This window comes from Meles meles, chromosome 6, assembly GCF_922984935.1.
Source record: "Meles meles chromosome 6, mMelMel3.1 paternal haplotype, whole genome shotgun sequence".
NCBI lineage: Eukaryota > Metazoa > Chordata > Mammalia > Carnivora > Mustelidae > Meles > Meles meles.
In genome coordinates this window covers 62,070,278-62,098,116 of record NC_060071.1, presented here as the reverse complement: position 1 = coordinate 62,098,116, position 27,839 = coordinate 62,070,278, and the positions used below count along the sequence as shown (strand labels likewise).

Sequence of the window (27,839 nt, the reverse complement as noted above, 5' to 3'; positions counted from 1 at the left end):
CCCTTGAGAGATATAGCTGACATGGAGATGATCAGAAATTTGTCCTTCCGAAAGGGTTGCATATTTTATTCTTATTGTCATGGAAGACTAAGTAAAAAAATTTAATGGGACTGGTGGAAGTCTATACAGTGGCTGATAATAACACTAACCACCAGTATGTTTTGAAAAATGTTCAAAAATAACAAGATAGATTAGTACTGTAGTCTATTCTACCTGGCAAGGTGTTTGTAGGCTCCTCTATATATATAAACTGTCCTTTATTATTTTTTTTTAAAGATTTTATTTATTTATTTGACAGACAGAAATCACAAGTAGGCAGAGAGAGAGGAGAAAGCAGACTCCCTGCTCAGCAGAGAGCCTGATGCGGGGCTCGATCCCAGGACTCTGAGGACCATGAGCTGAGCTGAAGGCAGAGGCTTTAACACACTGAGCCACCCAGGCACCCCATAAACTGTCCTTTAAAACATGAAACTTAATCCTAATCTATCTGATCCTAGTGAAAGAAGTATCCTTTTATGGAGTCATGAGTGTGGATTCAAAGTAATAACACTTTAGGGAATGCAAACTGGTGCAGCCACTGTGGAAAACAGTATGGAAGTTCCTCAGAAAGTAATCACATTACTATTTACACAAAAAAATACAAGAACACTAATTCAAAGGGATATATACACCTCTATATTTATTGCAGCATTATTTACAATAGTCAAATATGGAAGCCCAAGTGTCCACTGATAGATGAATGCATAAAGAAGAGGTGGTATATATACGCAGTGGAATACTATCCAGCCATAAAGAATGAAACCTTGCGATTTGCAACACCATGGACAGAGTCAGGGAGTATAATGCTAAGCAAAGTCAGAGAATGACAGATACCACATGATTTCATTCACACGTGGAATTTAAGAAACAAAACAAAAGAGCAAAGGAAAAAGAGAGACAGAAATCAAGAATGAGACTCCTAACTATAAAGAATAAACTGATGGTTATGACAGGGGAGGTGCTTGGCGGGTGGGTGAAATATGTGAGGGGGAGTAAGAATACACTTATGATGAGCACTGAGTAATGTATAGTATTGCTGAATCATTGTATCATACACCTGAAACTAATGTAACACTATATGTGCTATATATACATATACTGGAATGAAGATTAAAAGCTTAATAAAAAAAAAAAGTAAAAATAAATTAAAAATTCTAGCAGCCACAGATAATGATTGTCTTTTTAAAGTAGCGGTACTTTAACAATAGCTAAATATCAGAATCAACTGGGGAAATTTCAGAAAAGATGCTGGTACCACAGTATATTCTCAAACCAGTATTGCCAGCGTCTATGGGATGAGGCATAGGGCTTCATGTCTTTTTTATTTCTTGCAGTGGTTTGAGAGCCACAGCCACTACCACAGGACCTCAGGGACTTTTTTTCCCCTCTAAATTCATAATAGAATCATTTCACAATTCTTCATCACATCTGAAATAGGAGGAACTTCAAAAACAAACAAACAAACAAAACGGATGCCTCAGCTCCCGTCCCTAGGCAGACAGATTCAAATAGTCAGAGTAGGGACCAGTTATTCTATTTTGCAAAGTGTCCCAGATGACTAAAATGTATAGCCAACATTGAGAACAATGATCTAGAAAGAACTTACAGGTTCGTGTAATAAAGATAAAATGAATGTTATCATTCCACAAAAATTTTTCTGAACTGGAAATCACTGTTTATCAATCTCTCATCTTTTAAAAGAGCTAAATAAATTATTTAAGCACAGTTTCATGGACTATCAGTACAGATCTGTACTAAACATTTCCAGGTTCTTGCCTATGGTCAGTCTCACTCATTTCTTCTAATTTTCCTAGTAAGATGTTATTTTCAAAATACAACAAATCACAATGTTGCTAATATATTTTGATGCAGTTACTTCATATAGAAGTTGATTTCTATTTATAGAGACAATTTTCCTTCTTTATTAGAAAAATAAATCAAGTCTTAATTATAACTTCATTTGGGGGATGAAATGGGCTTTAAAGTGATTTCTTTTTGCTTAATTAAGCAGAGGCCAGTCTTACATCTAAATATATTCTTTTTCCCTTTAAAACCTGTAGGCTTTAGAGTTAACAATCTTAACAGATTGGCAACATATACAAAGAGATGCATGGGGCTCTGGTCTCTACCAACCCTCAATAATGAAATCAGGTGAAGAGTTTCAAGAAAAGGTTTGGCATAGGAAAAACAGAGCCTACATATGAAATAATAACCAAATACAGTTGAACCCTGAGCAACACAGGGGGTCAGGGACATCAACCCCTGCCCCACCCCAATACAATTAAAAATTCACATACCACTTTTCATTCCTCAAACACTTAACTACTAATAGTCCATTGCTGACTGAAGCATTACCAATAATATAAACAGTTTCAACATATACTTTGTATGTTATATGTACTGTATTATTAGAATAAAATAGTGAAAAGAAAACATTAGCAAGCAAATTATAAGGAAGAGAAAAATATATTCATGGTACTGTACCGTAAAATAATCCACATCTAGTAGACTGGCACAGTTCAAACCCATGTTGTTCAAGGGTCAACTATATTTGATTATTAGGAATGTTCTTTTTTATGACTAAAACAAGGATATGACTGATAATAATAACACACAAGGATTTTGAAAGTTCTGACTATTCCCTCTTCACACTCCTACTTAAAAACATTTGCATTATCTGATGGCTGCTATTAATGGGTTCAAGAAAATACACGTAAGTGGTATATGTGACAAATATAAAGCAGATTAGAAAACCCATTATTTTATCTTTGCCTACAGTGAGCTATCAAAACTAATCACATATATCACAAAAGATCACTGCTTAAAGTCACTCTACTCTACTACATATATGATAAACAAATTAAGAAAATAGTAAAGAAAACCTACCTTGAGAAATATCTTCTATAGCTCTTCGAATGCCTCTATCAAAAGCCCTAGCATCAGCAGGACTTTGAAAGGTAAGGCCAAATTTCTTGTCATCAATCTTCCAGTGGTGAAATGTTGGAGTGACCTTATTGTAAATGAGGTCTTTTTTAAGCATACATTCCAAAACCACCTGCCAAAAGTTAAATGCCAAAGATTACTATACATATATCAAATAATCTAATGTAGCTCTTAAATACAAACTGAGGTGAGAATAAGAGCTATTATATTTCAGTAAATGCATTTCCTCCCCTCTATTACCCCCCTATTAATGTAGAGGTCTTGCTATTTAATATATTTCATAAAGTCACTCAATACAGAAATTTTAAAATGTGGTTAGAGAGGATTCTGAGAAGACGACAAAGTAAGAAGGAAACTTTCTCCCCACCTAAACAACAATTAAACTGGCAGAATCTGTCTGACAGAACTATGTTGGAACTCTGAAGTGTGTTAGGTTTGCAATTCCCAAGGGAAGACACAGACAGTAAACTGGGGTTAATTGGTCAATTTCAGCATTAGTACAGTAGCAGCTACCCAACTCCATGGCAGGGAGGTATATACAACATGCTCCTTAGAGCAGCTCACACACAAATCACAGGAGCCAGGGTGGGTAAAAAGGACCGTGTCCTCCAAATATCAGCAATCCGTGTACTCTACTGATGGCTGAGAGGTGCAGATAAAGGAGAGTACAGCCATAGTTGTTATACCTTCCTTTACTGTTCCAAGTCCCTCCTCGACAAATGGAAGAGATGCCCAGGTTATTTAAAGGATCAGCATCCTTTTTTAGCTATCTTTTTTTTTTTTTTTTTAACATTTTCCCATTTTGGGTGCCAAACGCTAAAGAGGAGGACATTCAAAAACAATTACATTCATGGGGAAAATCAGAAAGTGACTATTCATATCCAAGGAAATACTCAGAAAAGACACGAGAAGACCTAAATTTACCCTTCAGGCAGATCCTCAGCAGAGACAACCTACAACAATTTAAAAGGGGGAAAAAAAGCACGAATCTTATGGAAGAGGGACAGTGTGATTTCCAGAGTTACCACATAATTAGACTCAGGATTTAATGTTCAACAAAAAAGCTCAAGGTACACAAATGGTAAATTCATTTTTTCATTTTCCCACTGTAAGAAAAAAGAAAATCAACAGAAACCGTTCCTAAAAAAGGCAGAGCAGATCTATTAGACAAAGGCTTTAAAAAAAAAACCCACAAAACTGTTTTAAGGAAAAAGTCAAGAAAATGACCTACAAACAAAATGAAAGTATTAATAAAGAGAAAAGCTAAAAAGAAATGAAGAAATTCTGGAACTGTAAAGTACAATAAATGAAACAAAAAATTCACTACAGAGATTCAAAAGCAGATTTGAACAGGCAGAAAAAGATCTATGAACTTAAAAATAGACAACGGACATTACTGAGTCTGAAGAATAGAAAGAAAAAAGATTAAAGAAAAGCAAACAGCTTAAGGGACCTGTGGGACAGCATCAAGAGGACTAACATGGGGGTGCCTGGGTGTTTTAGTTGGTTAAGTGTTAGAGCCTTGATTTTGGCTCTATGATCTTAGGGTCATGAGCTTGAGCCCTGCGTAGGGCTCTGCTCTCAGGATGAAGTCTGCTTGGGATTCTCTCTCCTCCGTTTGCCCCTCCACATTGCTCCACCCCCCACCTCACTCTCAAAATAAACAAATCAATCTTTAAAAGAAAAAAAAAAAAAAGAACCAACATACATTGTGGGAGCTGCAGAAAGAGAAAAGGAAAAGGGGGAAAGAGAATATGTGAGGAAACAATAATTTAAAACTTCATAAATTTGATGAAAGACATCAATATAAACATCAAAGAAGCTCAACGAACTCCAAATAAGATGAATTCAAAAGACAGCCACACATCAGACAGACAGAGAATCTTGAAAGCAGCAAGATACATGTGAACCACCACATTCAAGGGATCCTAAAAAAGAGTATTAGCAGATTTATCTTTAGAAACTTTGGGGGCCAGAAGACAGTGGGCAGATATATTCAAAGTACTAAAAGGAAAAAAAAAAGTAAATCCTTTATTCTGGGCAAAACTGTCCTTCGAAAGTAGGATAGAAACTAAGACATTCTCAGAGAAACAAAAGCTGAGAGAATGTTCCCACTAGATCTATCCTGCAAAAAAAGCTCAAGGAAATCCTACAAAGTGAAATAATACCAGACAGTAACTTGAAGCTGTATGGAGAAATAAAGATCTCAATAAAGGTAAGTGCGTGAGCATTTTAAGAAGCAGTAAAATTTTAACACTGTTTTGTAACTGACACATAGTAAACAGTAAACAGTAGTAGCAATGGTGATGTTGGTCATGAGGTGACAGCACTAATCCATAATACAATAACTGCTATGAAAAACGAGATCAGTATTTGTGAGAAGACTTTTTTTAATAAAGGAGGAGGAGAAATTTGAATGATAAATAAAAAGCACTCAGGAGCTCAAAGAGCTTATGGATAGATTCTGAGAAGCTAAAGTTAGCGGATTCTAAAGGCAGTGAAAATTTTCAATCTCCAATATTTTTCCTCCTTCTGAAAGAAATTCTAGGGTATTTTATAAAAGGGGGAAAAGGAAAATGCCACAGTCACTAAATAACTAAAACTTCTGAAGATATATTCCAAGTTATTTTGGGAAATATAGAGCAAAACTCCCATCATAAAATTACTGGACTGTTTGCCAGAAGTACTTAAAATAGAACAAGTCAAAAATGGGTACAAGTGCATTTTTGTTTTCATTAATAACAACTAACAATTTGGGAGAGCAGAGTAAAATTAAATATGTACTTTCAAACTACTATATACTTTATTATAGCTGCTACCTTACAAAGAGCTAATTACAGGTTTACAAATTGTATTATCTAAGAAGCAGTACAGCTGGCAACCAGGCTTAAGTTTTTTTACGAGTAACTTTATGAAGTATCTTTGACTCCGAGGAAAAATCACTTCATTTTTGAAATAAAAATGCCAAATTCAAATTAGATTACTTCTAACCAAAGTCAATAATTGTTATCTCAAATAGTTGCTTCATATCTAGTTTTCTGGAGGATATAAAATCCTTTACAAAAACACCAAGAAATATCAAACAATACTGTTTTATCAAATATATAATTTTAATTTTACTAATTATCTATTAATAAAAATTTGTCTTTCATGGAATGTTCTGAGCTGAGCGGATTTTAGACATTTTTAAAAAGGAACAGAAGGAACAATGGCAGTGTTTCTCACATAACAGCAGTTCAGCTACAACAGAAGGGAGGGGTCGGTATTCTTTAAATATATGTATGTCATAAAGAAAAGACTGAGGATCTGCTCTAGATTAAAGGAGAATAAAGTCGTGACACATAAGTACTATGTGATCTCATACTGAAGGAACAAAAATGTTCTAAGAACATTTTTAGGACAGTTGGCAAAACTGGAAAATGGATGGTAGATTCAAGTACCATATTTATGCTGAACTTCCTAAATAGGATAATTAAACTGTGACTAAGAAAATATCCCTGTTCTTAGGAAAAATACACTGAGGTACTAAGAGGTAAAGGGCAGAATATATGCAACCTACTTCAAATAGTTCAGAAACTGTGTGTGTGTGTGTGTGTGTGTGTGTGTGTGTGTGTCTCCATCCGTCCATCCTGGGCGAGGGAGAGAGAGTAACAAAACCAACAGGCCAAAATGTTAAAGAATTGGTATATGGGAGGGGGGGGATTTCATGAATTTGGGTAAAAGATGTACAGGAGATCTTATCCTATTCTTGCTAAAAGTTGACTCTTTGCAAAGAAATGAAATAGACAAAATAAGTCATAAAAGCACAAATAAATGGGGGCACTTGAGTAGCACAATTAGTTAAGTGTCAGACTCTTGGTTTCTTTTTTTTTTTTTAATATTTTATTTGTTTATTTGACAAAGATCACAAGTAGGCAGAGAGAGGGGGGGAAACAGGCTCTCCGCTGAGCAGAGCGCCCCATGCGGGGCTTGATCCCAGGACCCTGAGATTATGACCTGAACTGAAGGCAAAGGCTTTAACCCACTAAGCCACCCAGGCACCCCTCAGACTCTTGGTTTCGACCCAGGTCATGATCTCAGTGTCATGAGATTGAGCCCCACTTTGCGTCCCCACTCAGTGTGGAGTCTGCTTAAGATTCTCTCTCCCCCTCCCTCTGTCTCGCCCTCGCCTCTCCCAGCACACTCTCTTTAAAATAAATAAAATCTTTTTTTAAAAAAGTATAAATAAATAGAATTAGGAATCAAAGTGGAACAAAACTGAAACCATGGTAAAACTTTAGAAAGTAATAAAGAATACAGTGTAAGGTTTTATAAACCCAAATTTAAAAAAGTGAAATAGCCAATTTCCTAGAAAAACTTAATCAAAACTGATTGAAAACAGAAAACCACCAGAGACTTGTAACCATCAGAGAAACTGAATCAGTAGGAAGAATAAAAGGGGATGAGGAAATGGAAAATGAGATACATTGTCATTCCTTCAGCACCTGAGAGATATAAAGACCACCAGCAAGAAGATTATCCCCTGTAGAGAATTTAGAAGAGATTGCTACCAGCAGAAATTGGAGAAAACTGGTCACTGACTTGTAATTAAGACACTGTTCTAACTCCTGGTGGCCTCACAAACAGCCACCTAAAATTCTTGGGCACAGGAAATAACCCCTGCTTCTTTACTTGGCTCTTTCCCAAGCTCCCATAGGCTGTTAGATCTCCAAATTGCCAAACTAAAACAAAACAACCTTAAAGGAAATATAACATGGCACAGCCATTCTGGGAAAAAGTGTGGCAGTTTCTTATGAAACTATCATACATTCAACAACTGCACTCTTGGTCATTTATTCCAGAGAAATAAAACTTACATTCATTAAAAAAAAAAAAACAAAAAAAAAAACTTGTACATGAATGTTCAGAGCAGCTTTATTTGCAATAGCCCAAAATTGCAAACAGCCTACATGTCCTTCAATGAGTCAATGGTTAAACAAATTTGGTACAAAGACATCACAGAACACTAGCCAGTAATAGTAAGGAACAAACTACTGATCAATGACCTGAATGAACACTCGGGGAACAACAGTGAATGAAAAAAGCCAATCCTGAAAGGTTACTTACTTATGATTCCAATTATATAACATTTTTGAAATTACAGAATTAGAGAAGTGGAGAACAGATGGGTGGTTTCCAGGGGAAAGAGGAAGTGGATGTGGTTATAAAAGAGTAACAGGGGGGAGGATTCTCGTGATTACTGAATTGTTCTGTATCTTTTCTGTGGATGGTAAAACTGTATAGTTCTAAATACACACCCAAATAAGTACTAGTAAAAGTAGGGAAACCTGAAGATCATGGTTTTTACCAATGTGATTATATATTCTGACTGTGATACTACAGTATTGCAAAATGTTACCAAAGTAACAGGATCTCTTCATATTATTCCTTACAGTAACAATTAGTAATCTATAATTTTCACAATAAAAATATCAATTAAAAAGTCTACAGAACATCTGCACAACTAGATTTCAGAAAAATGAGTATCAACTTCTGGTAGGGGAACCTAAGAGACATTAAGAACACTTTCTTATAATAAAGGACATCTCAAAGCAATAGCTAAATCATACTTGTGTCTGCAACACCAGAAATTCCATTAAATTCACAAAGAAGCCAACATTAGCACCAACATTTAATATTATTCTGAAGTTCTAGCTAATGCTATACAGAAGAAAGGTAAGTTTCATGAATAAGCTTTAAAGGATACCAGAAATGACTCCCGCTCCCCCAAAAATAGCAGTTACAGTCAAACATTTTTGATGTGCCTAGGGGAAAAAAAAATGAGTGTACCTACACCAAAAAAAGAAAAGAAAAGACAAATTGTTCAGTGTTTTGAATGAGCAAAGATATACCAATAAAAAAGGTAAAAACGACTAACAAGGGAAAGCTAGTATTAGCAGATATTAAACTACATAAAACTAAAACTAAAAAGTGAGATATTCCCTTAGCAATCAACAGACAAACAGTGGAACTGAATAGGAACTGCAGTGGATTGAACTGCATCTTTCTGAAATCTAGGAAGAACAGTTCTCATCAGAAAATGAACCAGTTAGCACCTAGATCTTGGTCTTCACAATGAATGTCCATTGTTTAAAGCAGCCAATCTGTGGCATTTTCTTATGGCTGCCCAAGCAAACTATTATAAGAAGTCTAAATCAAACCATCATACTATATCATAAACTTAAAAAGTCTAGCACACAGAAGGCACTCAAATATCTGTTGATTAATTAAAGAAGTAATATCAATCAACTCATCTATTAAAGACATGCTACATTCTATTTAGATTCTAATAAAGCAAAAGTAGTAAGAAAATAATTATAAAGTTAAAAAAGTCAATAATTTGGGATCAAAGAGTTTGGGCTTTAATTTAGCTATCAGGGAGGCTACTAACTATCATTAGCAGTTTAATGGCAGTTGGAATGTAATGGAAAGGATGTGCAATATATCACAATGAGATATAAAACAAAAACATCAAGGGGCGCCTGGGTGGCTCAGTGGGATAAGCCTCTGCCTTCAGCTCAGGTCATGATCTCAGGGTCTTGGGATGGAGCCCGGCATCGGGCTCTCTGCTTGCTGGGGAGCCTGCTTCCTCCTCTCTGCCTACTTGTGATCTCTGCCTGTCAAATAAATAAATAAAATCTTAAAAAAAAAAAAAAAGCACGAAACAGAAACATCAAGCCAAGATAATTCTGATGAGCCTGAGACCAAATCAGCCAGTATAAATCAATCATTAAACAATTAAATATTACTTTAAAATAATAATTAAATATTAAAGAGGAAGTATAATATAATAAAGAGGGTGCTAAAGCAAGTGTTATGCTGAAGTTTTCTAAAAAGACAAAATAAAAGCAACCAGAAAGGTAACGTGGGACATATTCCAGATACTAATTTTCAAGAAACATTTTTCTAGAAGAAAGAGCATAGAAATGAAAACAGGTTTTTTTTTTCTCTTTAATGAATACAGGGACTATTAAAGAATTAACTGGTGTAAAACAACTGCTGGGAGAAAAGTCACAAAATTTACAGCTATCCAGAAAGCCATTCATAGTATAATTTATTACAGCCTCTAAAGATAATAACAAATTGGTAATTTTGGACTAGATGAATGTTATTAATTAGTATTTCTTCCATTCTAGGAATACTGGTTTGCCCAAGGTGCCTTCTCTCAGTTTTCCTATTTTTCCATCTGTTACTTGTGACAATAAAAAGGCAACTGTTCCTTCCATTCTCATTTCCTCATGAGTAACAAGCTGTCTGCCTACATTCGTTATTCTACATAAACTTTGAACATGCAATCTTTACAGTTATTTCATTAATGTAAAAGAGGGGAAGGCATTTCCATAAGTTCAACACATGCTTTTGGTGAATCACAAATGAATAATTCACTAAGGCAACATCATGGAAAGCAGTGCTTTGGTAAACAGGCAGATACATTCAAGACAAATAAAAAGAGCAGTGACCAGACTGTAAGTTTTTTGTGTTGAGATAAGAAGACAGCACTGTCTCAAGGAAATTTCTGGAAACTACTAAAGAAATATCAGATTCAGGTTTTAGAAAGTTCAGTATGATAAGCACTACAGAAGCCAGAGAAAGTTAGGTAAACCTGGGCCATGAAAAGTATTAGGAGACTTATCTGCAGTAATATAGGCATCTGCAGTAATACAGGCAAGAAAGGAGAGATGTACAGAAGAAAGGAATGAAACAGAATAAAAAAACAAAGAGCACTTGTTTGAAGAAATGGAAGAATAACTAATTCCTAGGTCTATGACTATTATCGTTGCACTATTTGAATCCATTCACCACGTCCACAAAAAGTTCAAGATCTTACATAGTGTAACATAAAATCTGAGCCAAGATTACAGATTAATTCTACTTTAAGGATACTCAAGATTTAAAAGTCCAAACATATAAACTAAAATATAAGGCCTTATCCAAATAGAAATCTTTACTCAAATGTTACCTACTTCTCCTCAGTAAAACCTTCCTTGGCTATCCAATCTAGTTTTAACAAACCTTCCTACAAAAAACTCCCTACCTCTTTTTCCCTGACTTATTTTTTTTTCCCTTAGCACTTAGAACTGTCTAGTATTTTATTGCATTTATTCTAATATTTCTTCATCCCTCACCAGAATGTTGCCTTAGAAACTGGGACTTATTTATTTACATATCCCCAGTGTGTAGATCAATGTCTAGCACACAGTAGCTACTCAATAAATACTTGTGACACCTTTAAAAAGGGAGTATTCCCTTTTGATAATGTGGGATTCAATGAATTTCCTTTAGTGCAAGATAAGTCAAAAACTCATCACATACTGGCAACTGAAATATGAATGAGTGGTATGAATGACTGACAAGAAAAATTCAGACTGGATTAAAAAAGAAAACAACAGGAAAGATAGCGAAGCCCAAAGGAGTCCAGTAAAATTGGGAGAAAACTGGAGGTACAAAGTAATAGATTAAGCACGACACTCTAAGAACAAGAAAAGGGGAATAAAATAGTAATGATAGGAACTGTAAAATTTCTCAAATAGAACACTTTTGAGTAACAACCAGGTCCAAGAAAGTAGGTTGCTGAAATGAAGACCAGAGGGTCAAGACTATGCAAAGAAAAGCAGCCAAAAATGATGATGAGGCTCAGATGTGGAAAAGTTGGCTACAGGAAGGAACTGCTACGGTCAACAGATGAAAATGAAAGCTAGAGGATGGTGATCTATGTGGCACAGTGTCAACAGAGGGATGTATATACATGGGTGATAGAGGAATATTCTGTAAGAGGAGTAAAGAACAAGAAAAATCCTGAACTATCTCTACTCCCACTGCCACTTTTCCCCCAACTCTGTGGTATTATGGTGATAGAACCAGTATCTTCCAAGAGACAGAGCTGCTGAATCCTAGCAGAAAGTTAGTTAATGCAATTGGTTTTCAGTGGAGGAAGAGTTCTGTAGAAGGACTGAAGTTTCACAATGGAATAATTCACTGAGGTACAGTGGGAAAGGCTAAGCAGAAAACTGTTGTTCTGGACTTTTATAAAGTTCAATCCAAGACAGAAAGATGATCCCTGATCTTCTAAGATTTCCAATGGTGGAGAGTGGATAAGTCTCATTTTTTAAAGAGCCATGCTATATTTTAACTATTTTATTTTCTTCCTAGAAATAAACATTCTAATTTTGTTTTAGGTTCTGGCAACTTAACTGGAAAGAAGCCCCATTTTTTAAATGTGCCTTTTTAAACAATAGAACTATTATCTTACAGGCATTTTAACTTTTATAACCATTTTTATCCACAACCCAATTACTTATTAAACCAAAAAACAATCCCTTTAATCTCTGGCAAATTCTTAAAACTTAAAATGCTTCTTATTTTTCCTTTCTTCATTTTAATATTACTTTGTCACTTATTTAAGTTTTTAGTTATATCTATAACTTTGCTTTGACATAGCAGTGTCTTTTTCTTGATTCCACAGAATGTTTTTAAGTAATCTAGATGTTATAAGAATCCTATGGTATCTTTTTATATAGCCTACCCCATTTCTTGTTAACTCGTAGTATTTAAGCTTTTAATAGCGTAATACATTTAAATAAAATTTGTAGTATTTGTATTGTATACTACATAAAATATTCTAAAGTTATTTTAGAATCCATAATTTAAAACTGTGTTGAGTAATATTTAAGCAAAATTTTAAATATTACTGATAATTCGTTCAAGTACTCATAAAGACTAAAGGTATACATAATTTAGTGTCGAAATTTATATATCACATGCAATTTAGCCAAAATGGTCAAATAATACAATCTATACATATGGTAAATACTTTGATAAAATGTTTGCCTATAAAATAGGACTGTCATATTAACAGAGAAGGGTCACTATATCCAGTGAAAACTGAATGCAAAAGAGAAAGTTTCTATCATGGGAAATGTGAAAGCTCGACAGTGAAGTTAACCAAATTAACAGTTAAATTTTAGTTAGCATTTTTTAAAATGTGATCCAATATAACACTAACTTTTACTGAAGAAACCAAGGCTATAAAGATTTAGAAGGAAATGGAGGCCACAATTCATATTAAAAAAAAAAAAAAAAGCAGTTCTGAGAATCCATCCTTGTCAAAAACTATTCCACCCATCCCCAAGTGTCATTATTACCTAATTAAAGGTAGTATTTCACTACCTTAGGCTGTTAACACCAAAGCCTAGTGTTTCTTTTGAGTTCCTTCTCAATCATCAATAAAGTATGAAAGTCGACGTCGAGCAGAACTTTCCAACGTTTTCCTCAGGCACACTTAGAAAAAGAACATTTGTACTGCAACGAGGAAAGAGGAGGAACTGCTAGTGGTGAAGAGGCAAGGAGTCTGGGAGCTCCAGCCACTTTTACCTATTCATTTACAGAGCTCTAATTTACAGTATGAAAGGGTAGGTTGAGAAATAAATTCCACCTTTGTAAGCATCATAAAAACAGGAAAGTTATAGGTAAGGATCATAGGAAATAACTTCTAATCTCTCTGAATGAATGAATGAATGAATGAGCACTGACCTAATTATACAAAAGGCCATCTTCCTGAAAAAAATCCCAGTGAGCCTGCTCTTTATCTGAGCTCCCTTTCTTGTAAAAGAAGAAGAAGAAAAAGAAGAAGAAGAAGTAGCAGCAGCAGTAGCAGCAGTAGTGAAATATAACCCTTTGGGAAATGTAACGACATTTTTAGTATAGTAACTGTAAATCAAAGACTGGAAAAGTCTTCTACCTAAGTGCCTATATTTTACCTTTGAGAAAAGCCACCTTTCTTCTTCACTATTGTTAACCAGTATTCTGACTAATACACACTCTTTAAAGTATTATCTAGTATTTCTTCATTAGCTACACAAGTATTTCTTTATTAGCTATCAGATTACTAATTATTGATCATTTCCTAGGGGGCACAAGTTTTCTCATAGGTATGAAAGGCAGGTATCTCACTTCATTTCTAGAATTCACCTAAGGTAGAAAATTCTAAGATGTGACTCACATTAAAAAAATGGGTACAGAACACAGTTTTTACCAAATATCTTTTACATGAATTGCATGGAGATAAGTTAGTTGCAGTTTACTCACCAAGGATTTTAAAGAAAACCATCATTAACTTGGGAAGACCTTTGTAAACTTATAGACAGTCATAAGGTACTTCTTTTTTAGATAAATCATGAAACTCGAATCGAGAAAAATGGATTAAAATAAAACCAATTAATGAAAACATCGATAGATAAGGACATTAATGATCTCAAAATGCAGTGATAATGAAAAACATAATACACTTCAATTCTGTTATTGCTTCAGAATTATCTTGGTCAGATGTGCATTACCGAAGAAAGGGGGCCAAATAATGTGCTTATTTCAATATCCCCATCCCATTTATCTTGAGATTCCATAAGACTGCTATTTTCAATTCATCTCCAGGCATTACTGCCACTGCCTTGATCACACAAGTCCCCATCACCTTAAACTCTTTACTATTGCTAATCCCTACAAGAAAAATGGCAACCTTCCAACTGAAAGTAATTTTCCTTTTATGTCTACAAAGAGATATACTTATCATCCTTGTTCACAAATAAGATTCCTCTAGGCAAAATGGTCGGGTGAAACAAGAGATGTTCTGATTCCTAGGTTAGTGCTTCTATTAGGAAAACCTATCTTCTTATTAATCTATTATGATTCAATACCCTATGATTAGGTTATGGGCTCAAATTAAGTCCTGACAAGGAAATAAGTTTTTGTGTGCTCTTTCTGAATCCCAGTTTCATTCCCACTAGCTTTGTGTCAAAGCCACGCTATAAGCAACCACCTAATACATCCATCTGAGCTTTCTCTGACCAGCTTCACTCCTAGTTAATGCAGATTTGGTCCTGTATTTAATTATCCTGAAGTACACTGTCCACCATCATTAATATAACTAATATTCTGTTTCACTCTGATATTCCTTTTCTCTACTTCACATCTAGGTCATCCTTTCCTTGTTTTTATGCTTTTTCTAGCAACTGTTTTCTCCAACTCTTTCTCCACCTTTGACTTGTCTTTTTTCCTATTTTTACGAAATTAAAACGTGCCTTAAATCGTCACTATTTCATTTAGTTCCTAAAATCTACAACCTCTCCTCCAACATTTCCATTATTATTTGCTCAGACAGAAGCATAAATTCCAGGACAGGTCACCATACGCTCTTTCTTAGAAGTTTACAAGTTTTATTTAGATAAGCATTAGTATGCCATCCACCATCTTATGCAAACTCAAAACCACCTTTAAATGTTTAAACTTTTAGAGACGGTATGCTAAATTTATTATATACACTTATGACTTCAACTGGGGTTTCCTACAATCCTAAAACCACATTCTGGTTAACTGTCAGGAATGAATCATAAACTCGAAAAACAGAGTTGGAAAGCTTTCAAGAAGATTTAGGGTAACTCCATTTAACTGAGGCAAAAACTGGGGCACAGACAATTTGGGCAACTTTATAAATTACTAAAAATAACTCAGTAATAAAAAACACCCAGAAACCAAACCAGAATTAAAAGTAGATTTAATCAAAATATTCGTGTATTGAAAGAATTATTTGGAACTTAAAACACATTTTCAATAGAAATAACATTACTGATGCTAAGTAAATGGGCTTACAAACTAGTCCACAATTACATATTTAAAGGGAATTCCAGTTATTTCCAAGAATCTTGGAAATTTTTGGCATTTTATTCTCTTTTTGCTTCTAAGTGTGTGCTTTCCTTTTGCTTGATGCAGAAATGACATTAACAACACTCAGCTTCTCAGGTATGACTGCAGTTGTTTTTTGGCTCACAAATGAAATAAAAAAGAGCTTTCCATACCAATTAAAAGAGAGTAAATATCTAACATTATCAAAGTTCAGATTCAAATTTTAAAATATATAGATGGAAAGAAACTCATCTGGGTAGAAAATAGTAGTGTTAAAAACTAGTCTGGCAAAATAAAATCGGAAAAAAAAACAACAACTAGTCTGGCAAACAGGTAGACTTATGAGCCTAGATTCATAGAGAATGAAGAGAAAGAACCTGAGAAAAGAAACTGCAGAATAGGAGCCAGTAAAATTTTCTGTGAGGTTCCAGATACTTATGGTCTCTACAGCAACTACTCAACTCGGTCACTGTAGTATGAAAGGGGCCATAGAAAAAATTAAATGAACAAGCTAGGCTATATTTCAAGAAAACTTATTTATGGACACTGAAATTTGAATTTTATGTAATTTTCATGTGTCACAAAATGATTATTCTTCTTTAGCTTTTTTTCAATCATTAAAAAAATGTAAAAACCATTCCTTTTTTTTAAACTTGAAGCTATTGTTTTGGTGGTTTTTGGGTTTTTTTTTTTTTTTAAGTTTAATTTATTTGTCAGAGAGAGAGAGAGAGCACAAGAGCGAGCACAAACAGGGGGAGTGGCAGGCAGAGGGAAAAGCAGGCTCTCCGCTGAGAAAGGAGCCCAAGGTGGAACTTCATCCCAGGACCCTGGGATCATGACCTGAGCCCAAGGCAGGTGGTTAACAGATCGAGCCACGCAGATGTCCCTATAAAAATCATTAACTCATGGGTCTTATGAAAACACATGGTAGGCTCAGGTATTCCCTGTGGATTATAATTTGTCAACCACTAGTCTAGGGGAGAGTGAGAAAGAAGGCAGGCAGATTATACTTGGTTTATTTTTTTTTTTAAAGATTTTATTTATTTATTTGACAGAGAGAGATCACAAGCAGATAGAGAGGCAGGCAGAGAGAGAGAGAGAGGGAAGCAGGCTCCCTGCTGAGCAGAGAGCCCGATGCGGGACTCCATCCCAGGACCCTGAGATCATGACCTGAGCCGAAGGCAGCGGCTTAACCCACTGAGCCACCCAGGCGCCCCAGATTATACTTGGTTTAATAACTGGGGGGACTATTCATGATTAAACCTGAATAAAAAACGCAGCTCCTTTCTAACACAATACATTAATGAGTCCCAGCTACAAAGAAACAGGCATATTTCACTGTCCTTAACATTAAAAGAGCTTAGAAATATAATCACTGATCCTGGGCAAAAATCATTCTCCTAATGGTACGCTAATGAAAACTTTAAGTAGATAATTCATTCTACAGAATCTTAAAATTATAGCAGTAGATACATTATTCATTACCATTTTATCCCTGAGTCGCTCTCCACGGATAAAAAAGTCAGCACAGCCATTCTCTTCCTGGTGGGGGACTTTGAAGACAGTGACGCAGCTCAGTCCACTCCCTCCAAGTGGTAGCCATCCACCACTTGAGTCATCCCGGGTCATCACCACAGCTCGCACTCGTGCATAACTATTACTAAAACAGATGCAAAGATTAGAAATTAGGTTTTCCATAAACAAGAAACAGCCAAGCTGTCAGTCTTATTTGAGAAATCAAAAACCACATTAGTTAATGTGTGGTAACTAAAATGTCTCCTATTTCCATGACAATCCACAAAGTAACCTACTTGAAGAGAGGTAAAAAACCACAAACTAACTAACTTAAAAGATCAACCTTTATCTTGAAGACTATAAAGACTGCAAATACTATATTTCAGTTCATCATTTGAGTAGTTCAAGCACATCTGATTGCCGTGGAACAAGTCATAAAGGACCCCAGAGACAAATATTGTCAATCTACACAGACCACCATCAAACTTGTCTATTTATGTCCACCTGTTGCAATATAACCAGGACAAATTAATGCTATATTTTACCACATTTCATTGTGATATCTCTACGTTTCTAAAATTTCTAGATTATAAAATAAAGTGCTGAAACAAACACAGTACAGATACCACATTTTTTTATTTCCTCTATAAATCACACAGATCATATAAAGACAAATGTTCTGTTTCAAGAACTTATCAAGCAAACTCATCTATAGAAACTTTTCGTGCTCTCTTTTTAGCAGTCTCTAAAGAGACCACATTCTAGTTCTAGCCAGAATCATTTCCCAATATTAACCCCAACTATTCTTTACATAAAATCTAAGAAATGTGTCACATAAACTAATATTCTAGATTATTGATATCTAAGCATTTTAGTTCCAAGCTTTCAATATAATAATTAGTAACTCCTTTCTAAAAGTAGCACACTTTGATAACTTCTTAAAAATTGTATTAAACAAAACTTAAACTTGTCTTGGTTACTATGACTATCAATTGAGGTTCTACATAACAGTTCTGTGCTACTTAGTGTCTTTACAGGTTCCAAGTGTTAGGCTGCCAGTTGTCATTTCTGATGTCCTAGTGCTTGTCTGAAATCCCCAGTTGGGTTTTTGTCTCACTTTACATATTTATTTTGTTGAGGTATATTTTATATATAATATGTTGATCTTAAATATAAAATTCAACAAATTCTGACAAATGTACACATCTGCATAATCAACATGATCATCAAGATACGAAACATTTTCATAACTCCAGAAAATTCCTTTAAGCCTGCTTCCTATCCAACAAATAGGTAGCCACTGTTGTGTTTCTAAACAAATAATTAGCTTTGACTGTTACGGGGTTTCAATACCCATGGAATCAAACAGAATCATCATTTGTACCCTTTTTTTTTTTTTTTTACGTATTTGACTCATTATGCTGTTATATTAGAAGTTCACGCTTTTTTACTGCTAAGAAGTCCTCTCACTGAGTAAATACATCACAATTCACTTATTCTTTCTTGTGTTGATGGGCAATTGGATTGTTCCTAGTTGCTAGCTATTATGAATAAAGCTGTTATATAAATATTCTTGTACAAGCCCTTCTGTAGACATATTGCTTTCATTTCTCTTAATATGGAGGAATGGAATTGATGGTTTACAGGATAGTATGTTTAACTATAAAAGAAATTAACAAACTGTTTTCCAGAGTGGTTTTATCATTATACATTCCCATCAGTAATATAAGATAATTTCAGTTGCTCCATATCCTCGCTAAAATTTGGTGTTTCCAGTCTTTAAAATTTTACTCATTATACTGAATTTACAGTGGCAACCCACTATGGTTTTAGTATCAATTACCCTGATGACTCATGGTGTTAAACAACTTTTCATGTGGCAATGGGCCATTTATATGCCATCCTCTTTTTAAGTCTTTGGTCATTTTTTTATTATGCTTTTATTATTGATTTTTAGACATCCTTTATATATTCTTGGCCCAAGTCTTTTGTCAGAAAGCTATATACTTTTAAAGCATCACTGTGTTGTGGTTGAGTGAGGAGTTTAAAGTCATTTTTTCACAAGTTGGATCCTGGCTCAGCAACTTACTAGCTGTGCGTCCTTGAGAAAGTTACTATATACAACTTTAATAATTGTAAACAATGCCTGACACATAATAAGCAATATTTAAGCATGAATTATTATTATTACTAAAACAAAGAACTAAAATTGTAGTGATCATCCTGGTAATTCAAAGCCAAGAAGGACCTGGGAAAAGATCAAATTTACACAGTCAACCATAATTCTCTATTACTGGTGTCAAACTAATTCTTTAAGGGAAGCACTATAACTCTTTAGCTTTACAGGTTACTGTTTTAAGCTTTTTATTACTCAGTTACTCAGAGGCTCTGATTCTTGTCTGGACCCCATTTTTATCAATCTTCACCTCAGAGAACTGGTCAGAAGAGGTATGAGTACATAGCATAGAAGTTGGTATAACTCATGTATCAAATTGGAGTCTTCCTCTTAGGACAGGCTGGAACAAGTACTACTATAAACATGACATGTATACCAAGAAGCCAGGGAAGCTTGTTACACTGAGAACCAGCTCAGAGGTAAAGAATCAATACTAGACAAAGGTCATTTGGTTAGTCAAGAATTTAACCTAAGGATCCCCCAGAAGCAGAGCACATAACTTGGACATACTAGGTTCAGATTAAATGTTTGTGAACTAAACTCCTTCATTTAAAGGTCAATATTTGAAGTTCAATGAAGTCACAAAGGTAGAACTTGGATTGAAACCAAAATTCAAGTTCCCAACAAGCACTTAAGTATTTATTTTACTGTAAGATCTTGACTCTTCGGTCTCATCTAATGTTGTAGTAAACTGGGAAGTTTAAGAACTTTATCCTAGGTTCTACAAGACTTAGAAACCCCAAGGAGTAAAATAACCCGTATGTAGCAGCTCAGGTACATTTTGACTTCAGAGTGTAAGAGTAGTTAAACTCCTTAGCGCATCAACTCTTATTTTTTCATCTTTGAATTTTATTAATTCTCATTTAAAATTTGTGTAATGCTTCTTAGCATTATTTTATATTTTAAAAATATAAAAATATCCATAACAGTATGAGAAAGTATATTAAAAACCCTAAGTAGTTATTTTAGGATGGTGAAGTTTGGCATTTTCCCTTAATTTCTGTTTCTTCAAGATAATTTTATAATTAATATTTACAAGATGAGTGATTTAAATATAGAACTTACATTTTAACTATGTCTTGGCTTTATTCAAGATACTGTAAAAAATTATAGAATGTCCTGTGTATGAACGCATTTTTTTCCCCAAAAAAAGCATCCCTAACATAATTCTCTTTATTAACCCAATTACTTTGTTTTCTACTTTATAAAGTGCTGCCTAGAAGATACATATTGTCCTCTCTAGAAAAATCAGATAAAACAAAGATCTCTTTGGTAGAAGAGTAATAAGGCTGCCTGATTCACTGTTCACTTTAATACAATAAAAGAAGTTTTCAGCTGACCAGTAATTTATATACTTTTTTAATCTCACTATACCAAATACGTCACTGTCTCCCTTATCTATTCAAGCTGATCCTTCAAGCTTTAAACTATCCCAGAAGCTTATGTAAGTAAATCTGTATTCCCCCTACCAGAGCCTTCATTAGTTTATAATTTAATAACTCAGCTTCCAACTTTTAAGACCTAAGACTAGAATCTGTACCATAAAATGTTTCAAGTTGTTCCATAAATGTGTGGGGTGGGGCTTTGGTGTTTGTTTTTAAAGACAGACCTTCCTTCCTGCCAAGGTTAATCTTCTCACCTGTGCTTTCAATTACTATAATCTCTTTACCTTCAAATGTCTTCTTTTCCCCAAATGAAAGTAGTTAACTCTTACATAAAACATGCGATCTCACCTAAAGACTAATGGCAGCTCTTACAAATTGTCATATCTGCCTTTGAGTATAATAAAATTTGTACTCGTAATCCTCTCTTTAGATAAAAGTAATTTTAGAGCAAGGAACCAAAGTGTATTGTTCTATTTAAAACAGTAATAAACATTTTCCCCTGATCCTGTAAACAACAGAAGCCCATTTTAGTAAATGGGGAAAATAAAGAAAAATACTCACCATCATACAATTAAAATCTTAAGAACTTGTTGGATTTTACTCTCCATGTATCATATTTGTAATCTATTAGTCGAAGACAACAGCTATTTATGATGACAATTTGTTGTTATTGCAAAGAATCCAACAATTTCCCTCTTGAGCTGCTTTAAATACATAGTTGAAAGGCACCTGTTCTCAGTGATTTATTTAAAAAAGTCAAATTTGACAATAACTACTTCTATAATTTTCTGAAATAGTTCAAATTAAAGCTCTATTCTTCCCTGTGGTAATGGACTACACAATAACCACTTTTCATCCTAGCTTTTATTCTAGTAAAACGAAGAGTCGCTTATTGTAAAACCTAGCTAGGTTTCATTTATCTTATTCAAAATCTAAATTGTATCTCAACTGCTAATCTCTGATCTCATCTGAACAACTGTATCAAATATATCTGCTTTCAGCCATAGTCAGCAAATTAGAAAACAAATGAACAAGTACAGGTGAGAGGTAATGTTGGATTGGCCTTGGGTGATAATAATAGACACAAGAGGAAAGAACTGATTTGGGTCTGTTTTGGTGGAAGAGCCAGGAGGACTTATTGATGGGATTAAGCAAGTGTTCTAAATTATCTAAAATTCTTAGTCATCATGACCTTTATTTTCTAAAATTTTCAACTGGTACTTCAGTAAAGTTAAAGGCAAAAGAAGAGGACCAAACATAAAGACAATTTTGCCTCTCTTATATGGTTCCATGCAGTTTCTTTTGAAATAGCAGTACTGTATTATACATAATCCAGAATAACTCTAAAGCTGTACATTATTGTATTTTGTGGCAAATGCCTATTTCGGTTGCATTTTCAAATGTGCACATTGGTAAAACATTTCTTATCAAATCAGAGTACAGTTATAGAAAATTCTACAAGCCCCAATACTCTAATATGCAAAATGTCCTTGGCCTAAAAATGGCTATTTTTAGTTTCTTTTCTCCCTTATACCATACACTTGCTCCATTATTACCAAGCCTATTATATACATCTACCCAAATACCTTCTTGCTCTCTTCATTCTTTCTATATTACCTAATTTTCAATTGAGTTGTCCTTCTATTGATTTGCATAAAGTCTTTATATTAGTGATGCTAATCCTCTGCCATTTATGTGAATTATAAACATCTTCTGATCTGTGGCTGCTTTTGTAAGGTCTTTTGAAGAACAGAGTTTTCCTTTCACCATGGTGAAATGTATTTCTTTTCCTTTATGATCTGTGCTGGGGACTTTCTATAAGATCTCGTACAAACCTATTTTAAACCTTTTACATTCTATTAAGAAATAAAACTTCTTTTTTTCTTTAATATTTTGCTTATTTATTTGAAAGAGAGAGGGAGAGAGATCTCAAGTAGGCAGAGAGGCAGGCAGAGAGAGAGGGGGAAGCAGGCTCCCGCCTGAGCAGAGAGTCCCACGTGGGACTCGCTCCTAGGACCCTGACTGAGATCATGACCTGAGCTGAAGGCAGAGGTTTAACCCAATGAGCCACCCAGGTGCCCCGAAACTTTTTTCTTTTAAAAATCATTTCAGCAAACAGAAGTCTCTACTTTCTCTGAAAGTAAAAAAGTCCTTAATATCACCATGTCTGGCAAAACGAATACTCATGCACCTACTGAATTATAGCCTATGATCACTCACCAGAAATTAAACCCAGTTTGTCTTTGTTTCTCAGCTCTACATGATTCTGTTTCCCCTGGGCATGGCAATCAAGTCTGCTATACATACTGCTGGTGAATTGAGACCTATTTTCATTAACTTCTTTTTGTATTTAGGGTCCACTATGGTCCAGTATGGATTTATACCAGAAAACATCCTTATCCCATTTCAAAGCCTAACCCAACCTCTAAACCTTCCATGCTTTAACACTTCTAGGTGTATCTTTTTTTTTAATTTCACGAAATATTGAATATTACTTCAAACAGAACTCATTTCACCAAAACACTGCCAAAGTATTACAGTGATGTTGCCAATACACATCATTTACGTTCTTACCTAAGAAGTTCCCTACCTAAAGAGGATTTTTTTGTGTGTTGTGAGCTGATCTTTATTTTTTAAATTAACATATAATGTATTATTTGCTTCAGGGGTACAGGTCTGATTCATCAGTCCTATATAATACCCAACGCTCATTACAACACATACCCTCTCCAATCTCCATCACCCCGTTACCCCATCCCCCACACGCCTCCCCTTCAGCAACCTAAAGAGGATTTTTAATATAGATTTACAAAGCTTGGAAGTACAGATAATTTTATAACAAGGAGAGAGTGGTCAGAAGTTACTTAGAAAGTCATAACAAATTTTACATAAGTATCTTAATAAATATATTTATATAGACAATTCTGATTATCACTATATCACAATACCACAACTATCTGTAATGGAAGCTGGGAAATACAGCTTATTTTTCCAGGCAACCATGTGCCCATCTAAACACTGGGAACACTATTACTAGTAAAACAGAAAAGATACTCAGGACTAATTAGCAGTCTCTGGCAAAAAGGTAAAAGGAAAAAATTACAAGTAAAAACTTAAGACCTTGGAACCAAACTGCTCTCAGAATGAAGTACAGAGATATGCTGGGATAGGACCATTATTTAATGACCAACAGGCAATGAGAAATGTATGCATTTAGGAAACAGATTCAAGAAAAAAACCAGAACCATACAAGTCATTTTGTTGTTTTGTACAGTAATGGTTCTTAAATTGGGGGCTCAGGGTAATCACTGATACTACTGAAATTGTGATTAAAGCTACAAACTATCTCCCCTGAAGAAAACACATATAAGACTTAAAAAAAAAAAAAAAATCACATTTGAATACAATTTTGGGGATTCACAGTCCTTGCAAATGAGTTACCTGAACACTGGCTGGGGTTCTCTTAAGCAAATCAAAAAATTATTATATTTCCAAGGAAATGAAATATACTAATATCCAGAAAACAAAAATAAAACTAACAGAAGATCAATTAAAGAGGGAAAGGGAGGCAGACAAGGAGGTCAGAATCAGAGACTTGATGATGCTATACTGCTTGGCTTTGAAGATGCAAAAAGGGGTCATGAGCCAATGAACGCAGGCTTCTAGAAGTTGGAGAAGTCAAGGAAACGATTACCTAGATCCTCCAAAAGGAGTGCAGTCCTATCATCACCTTGATTTCAGCCCAACAAGATCTGGTTGCATATCTGACCTCCAGACTACAATATAACAAAACTGGGTTATTTTAAGCCACCAAGTCTGTAGTAATTTGTTATAGTAGCATCAGGAAAGATGAGGGCAAACTTTCCTGAGGATATGAAAGCAATCCAGATACAGGTGGCAAAGATAACTATTTTCCATTTTTAACTACAATAGTACTAAACAAAATTGCTAGAAATACTAAAACAAAACAAAACTTAGAATCCCTTAAGATTTGTTCAGTACAGTAAGAATTTATATTTTTCCATAAGGAGATATTTACTGTGATAAAACATTCCATGTCCTCAATAGTGTATTTAAGGTAAGTATTACCATCCAGGTATTAAATATTATTACAGAGAGTGGGTAAAGAGAAAAAGGAAGCATTAAACAGAAGTAAATCGGAACGATACAGCATTTCACAGCATAAGTACTTATTTTCTCAACCATAAAAAATACAGATGGTATTCAGAAGATAAGCACATTACTACCCATTCATCTATTCAATGATCCAGGGAACATTTATTTATATGCTTCATATAGAGACAAAATTTAGAAGTTATGGTCTCTTCCTAAAAGCTCATAATTTAGTGAGAAATAATTAGTGGGATATGTTAACACAAAATGGAGAGTATAGGAGATGACTAAAATTTACATTTGATGTGGGTTCTGAACAGCATTGTATCAAGTGGAAGAAAAGCTAAGAACACTCCATGAAGGGAGCATGACACAAGTACACCACACTGAAGGACAAACACCAAGTTAACTTACTGGATCTTATTGTATCAGGTCTTTCCTACCATGGTCTAAGTTAGTACTCTATTTTATCACAATAAAGAGACCACAAGATAAAAATCTATCAAGGGAGTAGAATACTCTTGATTTGTGTTTTTAAAAATCTCTCTACGACCAAGTGCAGTAACAGAACTTGACTGCATCAACGCTAATGAGACAGGTTATTTCAAAATTTTACAGAGAGAGGCGCCTGGGTTGCTCAGTGGGTTAAGCAGCTGCTTTTGGCGCAAGTCATGATCCCAGGGTCCTGAAATCGAGCCCTACGTCGGGCTCTCTGCTCAGCAGGAAGCCTGCTTCTCCTTTTCCCTCTGCCTGCCGCTGTGCCTACTTGTGCTCTCTCTCTGTCAAATAAATAAATAAAATCTTTTAAAAAATTTTTACAGATAAAGATATAAAAGACTGAGTTTGATTACAAAAGTAAAGGTCTTAAATTACTCATTTTGTAATGGCAACTTTAAACTTGGAGCAAATATTATTTTCCACATAGTAATCGCCAAAGCATCACATGGCATTGTGTTTAACAGCACGTCAGACTTCCTAGATTCCAAAGGCAGGTGCATCATTTAGAAGTTATAATCTTGGGCAAATTAAATTACTTTGCTCTCTGTACCTCCATTCTCCTACTCTGTAAATGGGGATAATAACTAACTGCAGTGTTTGGAAAGTGAATGAGGAAATGCAAGTAAAGTGCTTAATATTGTACCTGGCTCACAGTTTGGTACCCAATGAACGTTACTATTATAATGCCTTCATATATTAAATCAACTTAATGATATTATAATCTCTGCATTCTGAAATTGTCTAAATTTATCTCATTCTGTCTTTATGATGGTTTTATATAATAAACCCAGGAGACAGCTTTTTACTTTCAGTAATAATTGTTAGCCACACCTAAGTATCAAACATCAGTTCTCTAACTCTTCCAATACTGCTTACATGATGAAAACACTTCTAACCGAGTCATAAGCATCTGGCAAGTCTTCCAGAAGAATGAGGAATAAAACTAAAATCTAAAAGAATAAATAAAGAGGTAGTCACAAACTATCCCTTAGGAGTCAACAATTCTAGGTTCTGCTAGGCAGTATCATCAACCAACTAAAGTCTGGTTTAAAACTCTACAACTTTGTATGGCCCATGCCATCTGGCCCCACTACTGTTAATTCCTCAATTTCTTAATTACCGGCACTGATTACATGATTTCATCTTTGGAAGTACTCTTGGTCTATGTTAGAAAAGCTGAAGTATAAAAATATTCATTGTCAATAACAGACCAGAACGTAGAAGACAGGGAACCAACATTCATATCAGAGTTTGTAATGAGATAAAAGCATCAGAATGAAATACAGTAGTTTCAAAATAATCCCACAGTAGGAAAGGCCTAAGATCCAGAAGCAATTAAAAAATAATGGGATAAATTCAACTATATGAAACACATTCCTGTATAGCAAAAACACCATAAATAATACTCTAAAAAATGAGTAACAAATTGAGAAAAACAATGTACAGCATATATCTATTAGTTTTCTATTATTGCCATAATAAATTACTGAAAACAGTGGCTTAAAACAACACAAATTAATACAATTCTGTGCACTGGAAGTCCAAAGGGCTTCACTGGGCTACAATTAAGGTGCAAGCAGTGTTGCATTCTTTTCAGGATAATACAGAAGAGAATACGTTTGTCTTTTCCAATTTCTAAAAGTCACCCACTTCCTTGGATTGTGGCCTTTTTCCATTCTGAAAGCCAAGGACATTGCTTCCCTCTCAGCCTTTCGTAGCCACATCTCTCTCTGACCAGAGTCCCATCGTCAGGAAAAGTTCTCCACTTCTACGAATGCAATGCTGTGTAGCCAGGATAAATATGAAGAAGCTCTTTATAGTGTCAAGTGAGCAGATCTCTAGGTTTTATTAGGTTTTGATTTTTTTTCAGGTACATGAAATATGTCTAGTATGCTATCATTTGTGGGGAACACACACACAGATACATGTATATGAATAGAATCTTTATGCAAGAGATTAGCTTTCTTTAGCAAGAGAAAAAGAGAGGTTCAAGAGTAATTTTCCTTTCATTAAATGCTCTTATGTTGTTGTTGTTGTTTTAATTTTGTACCATATGTATGTATTACCCTTTATTCAAAATTGTATTTACCAAACTCTCACACACACAAACTTCTTGATGGGCTATGATCTCAAAATGGTATCTGTCTCTGTAACAAGAGCTAGCAGTTTTTGTACACTTGTCATTTATACTACAACAATGAATTTTAAGTGGAATGCAGATTGATTTTAACAGCCTTCTTGCCCTCCCTGATGTTAAAACCTGCTCCATCCTGCACACTGAATCCATCCCAAGAACCTGAAAGGACCAGTATCACTGTTCCCACCTATTTACAATGTGTAATTCTCCCTAATAACAGAGACTTGTTTAAATATAGCCTAGCATCTCAGCCCTCTCTACATTCCATAGAACATCCCACAAACTACATTATATGCATGTATTTCTTCTAAAGATACCT

General features: G+C 34.8%; 1 protein-coding gene across 2 annotated transcripts in view; it reads right to left on the bottom strand.

The window, feature by feature from the left end:
• The window catches only part of SPRED1 (sprouty related EVH1 domain containing 1), a 110,186-nt gene that overhangs the window by 32,143 nt on the left and 50,204 nt on the right, over window positions 1–27,839 (bottom strand). For both annotated transcript variants that reach the window (XM_046009262.1, XM_046009263.1), the window contains exons 2-3: window positions 17,182–17,356; window positions 2,926–3,094 (exon numbers count right to left, since the gene is read on the bottom strand). In XM_046009262.1, the coding sequence (XP_045865218.1) occupies window positions 2,926–3,094; window positions 17,182–17,356 (344 nt within the window). The remainder of the gene's footprint in view (window positions 1–2,925; window positions 3,095–17,181; window positions 17,357–27,839) is intronic.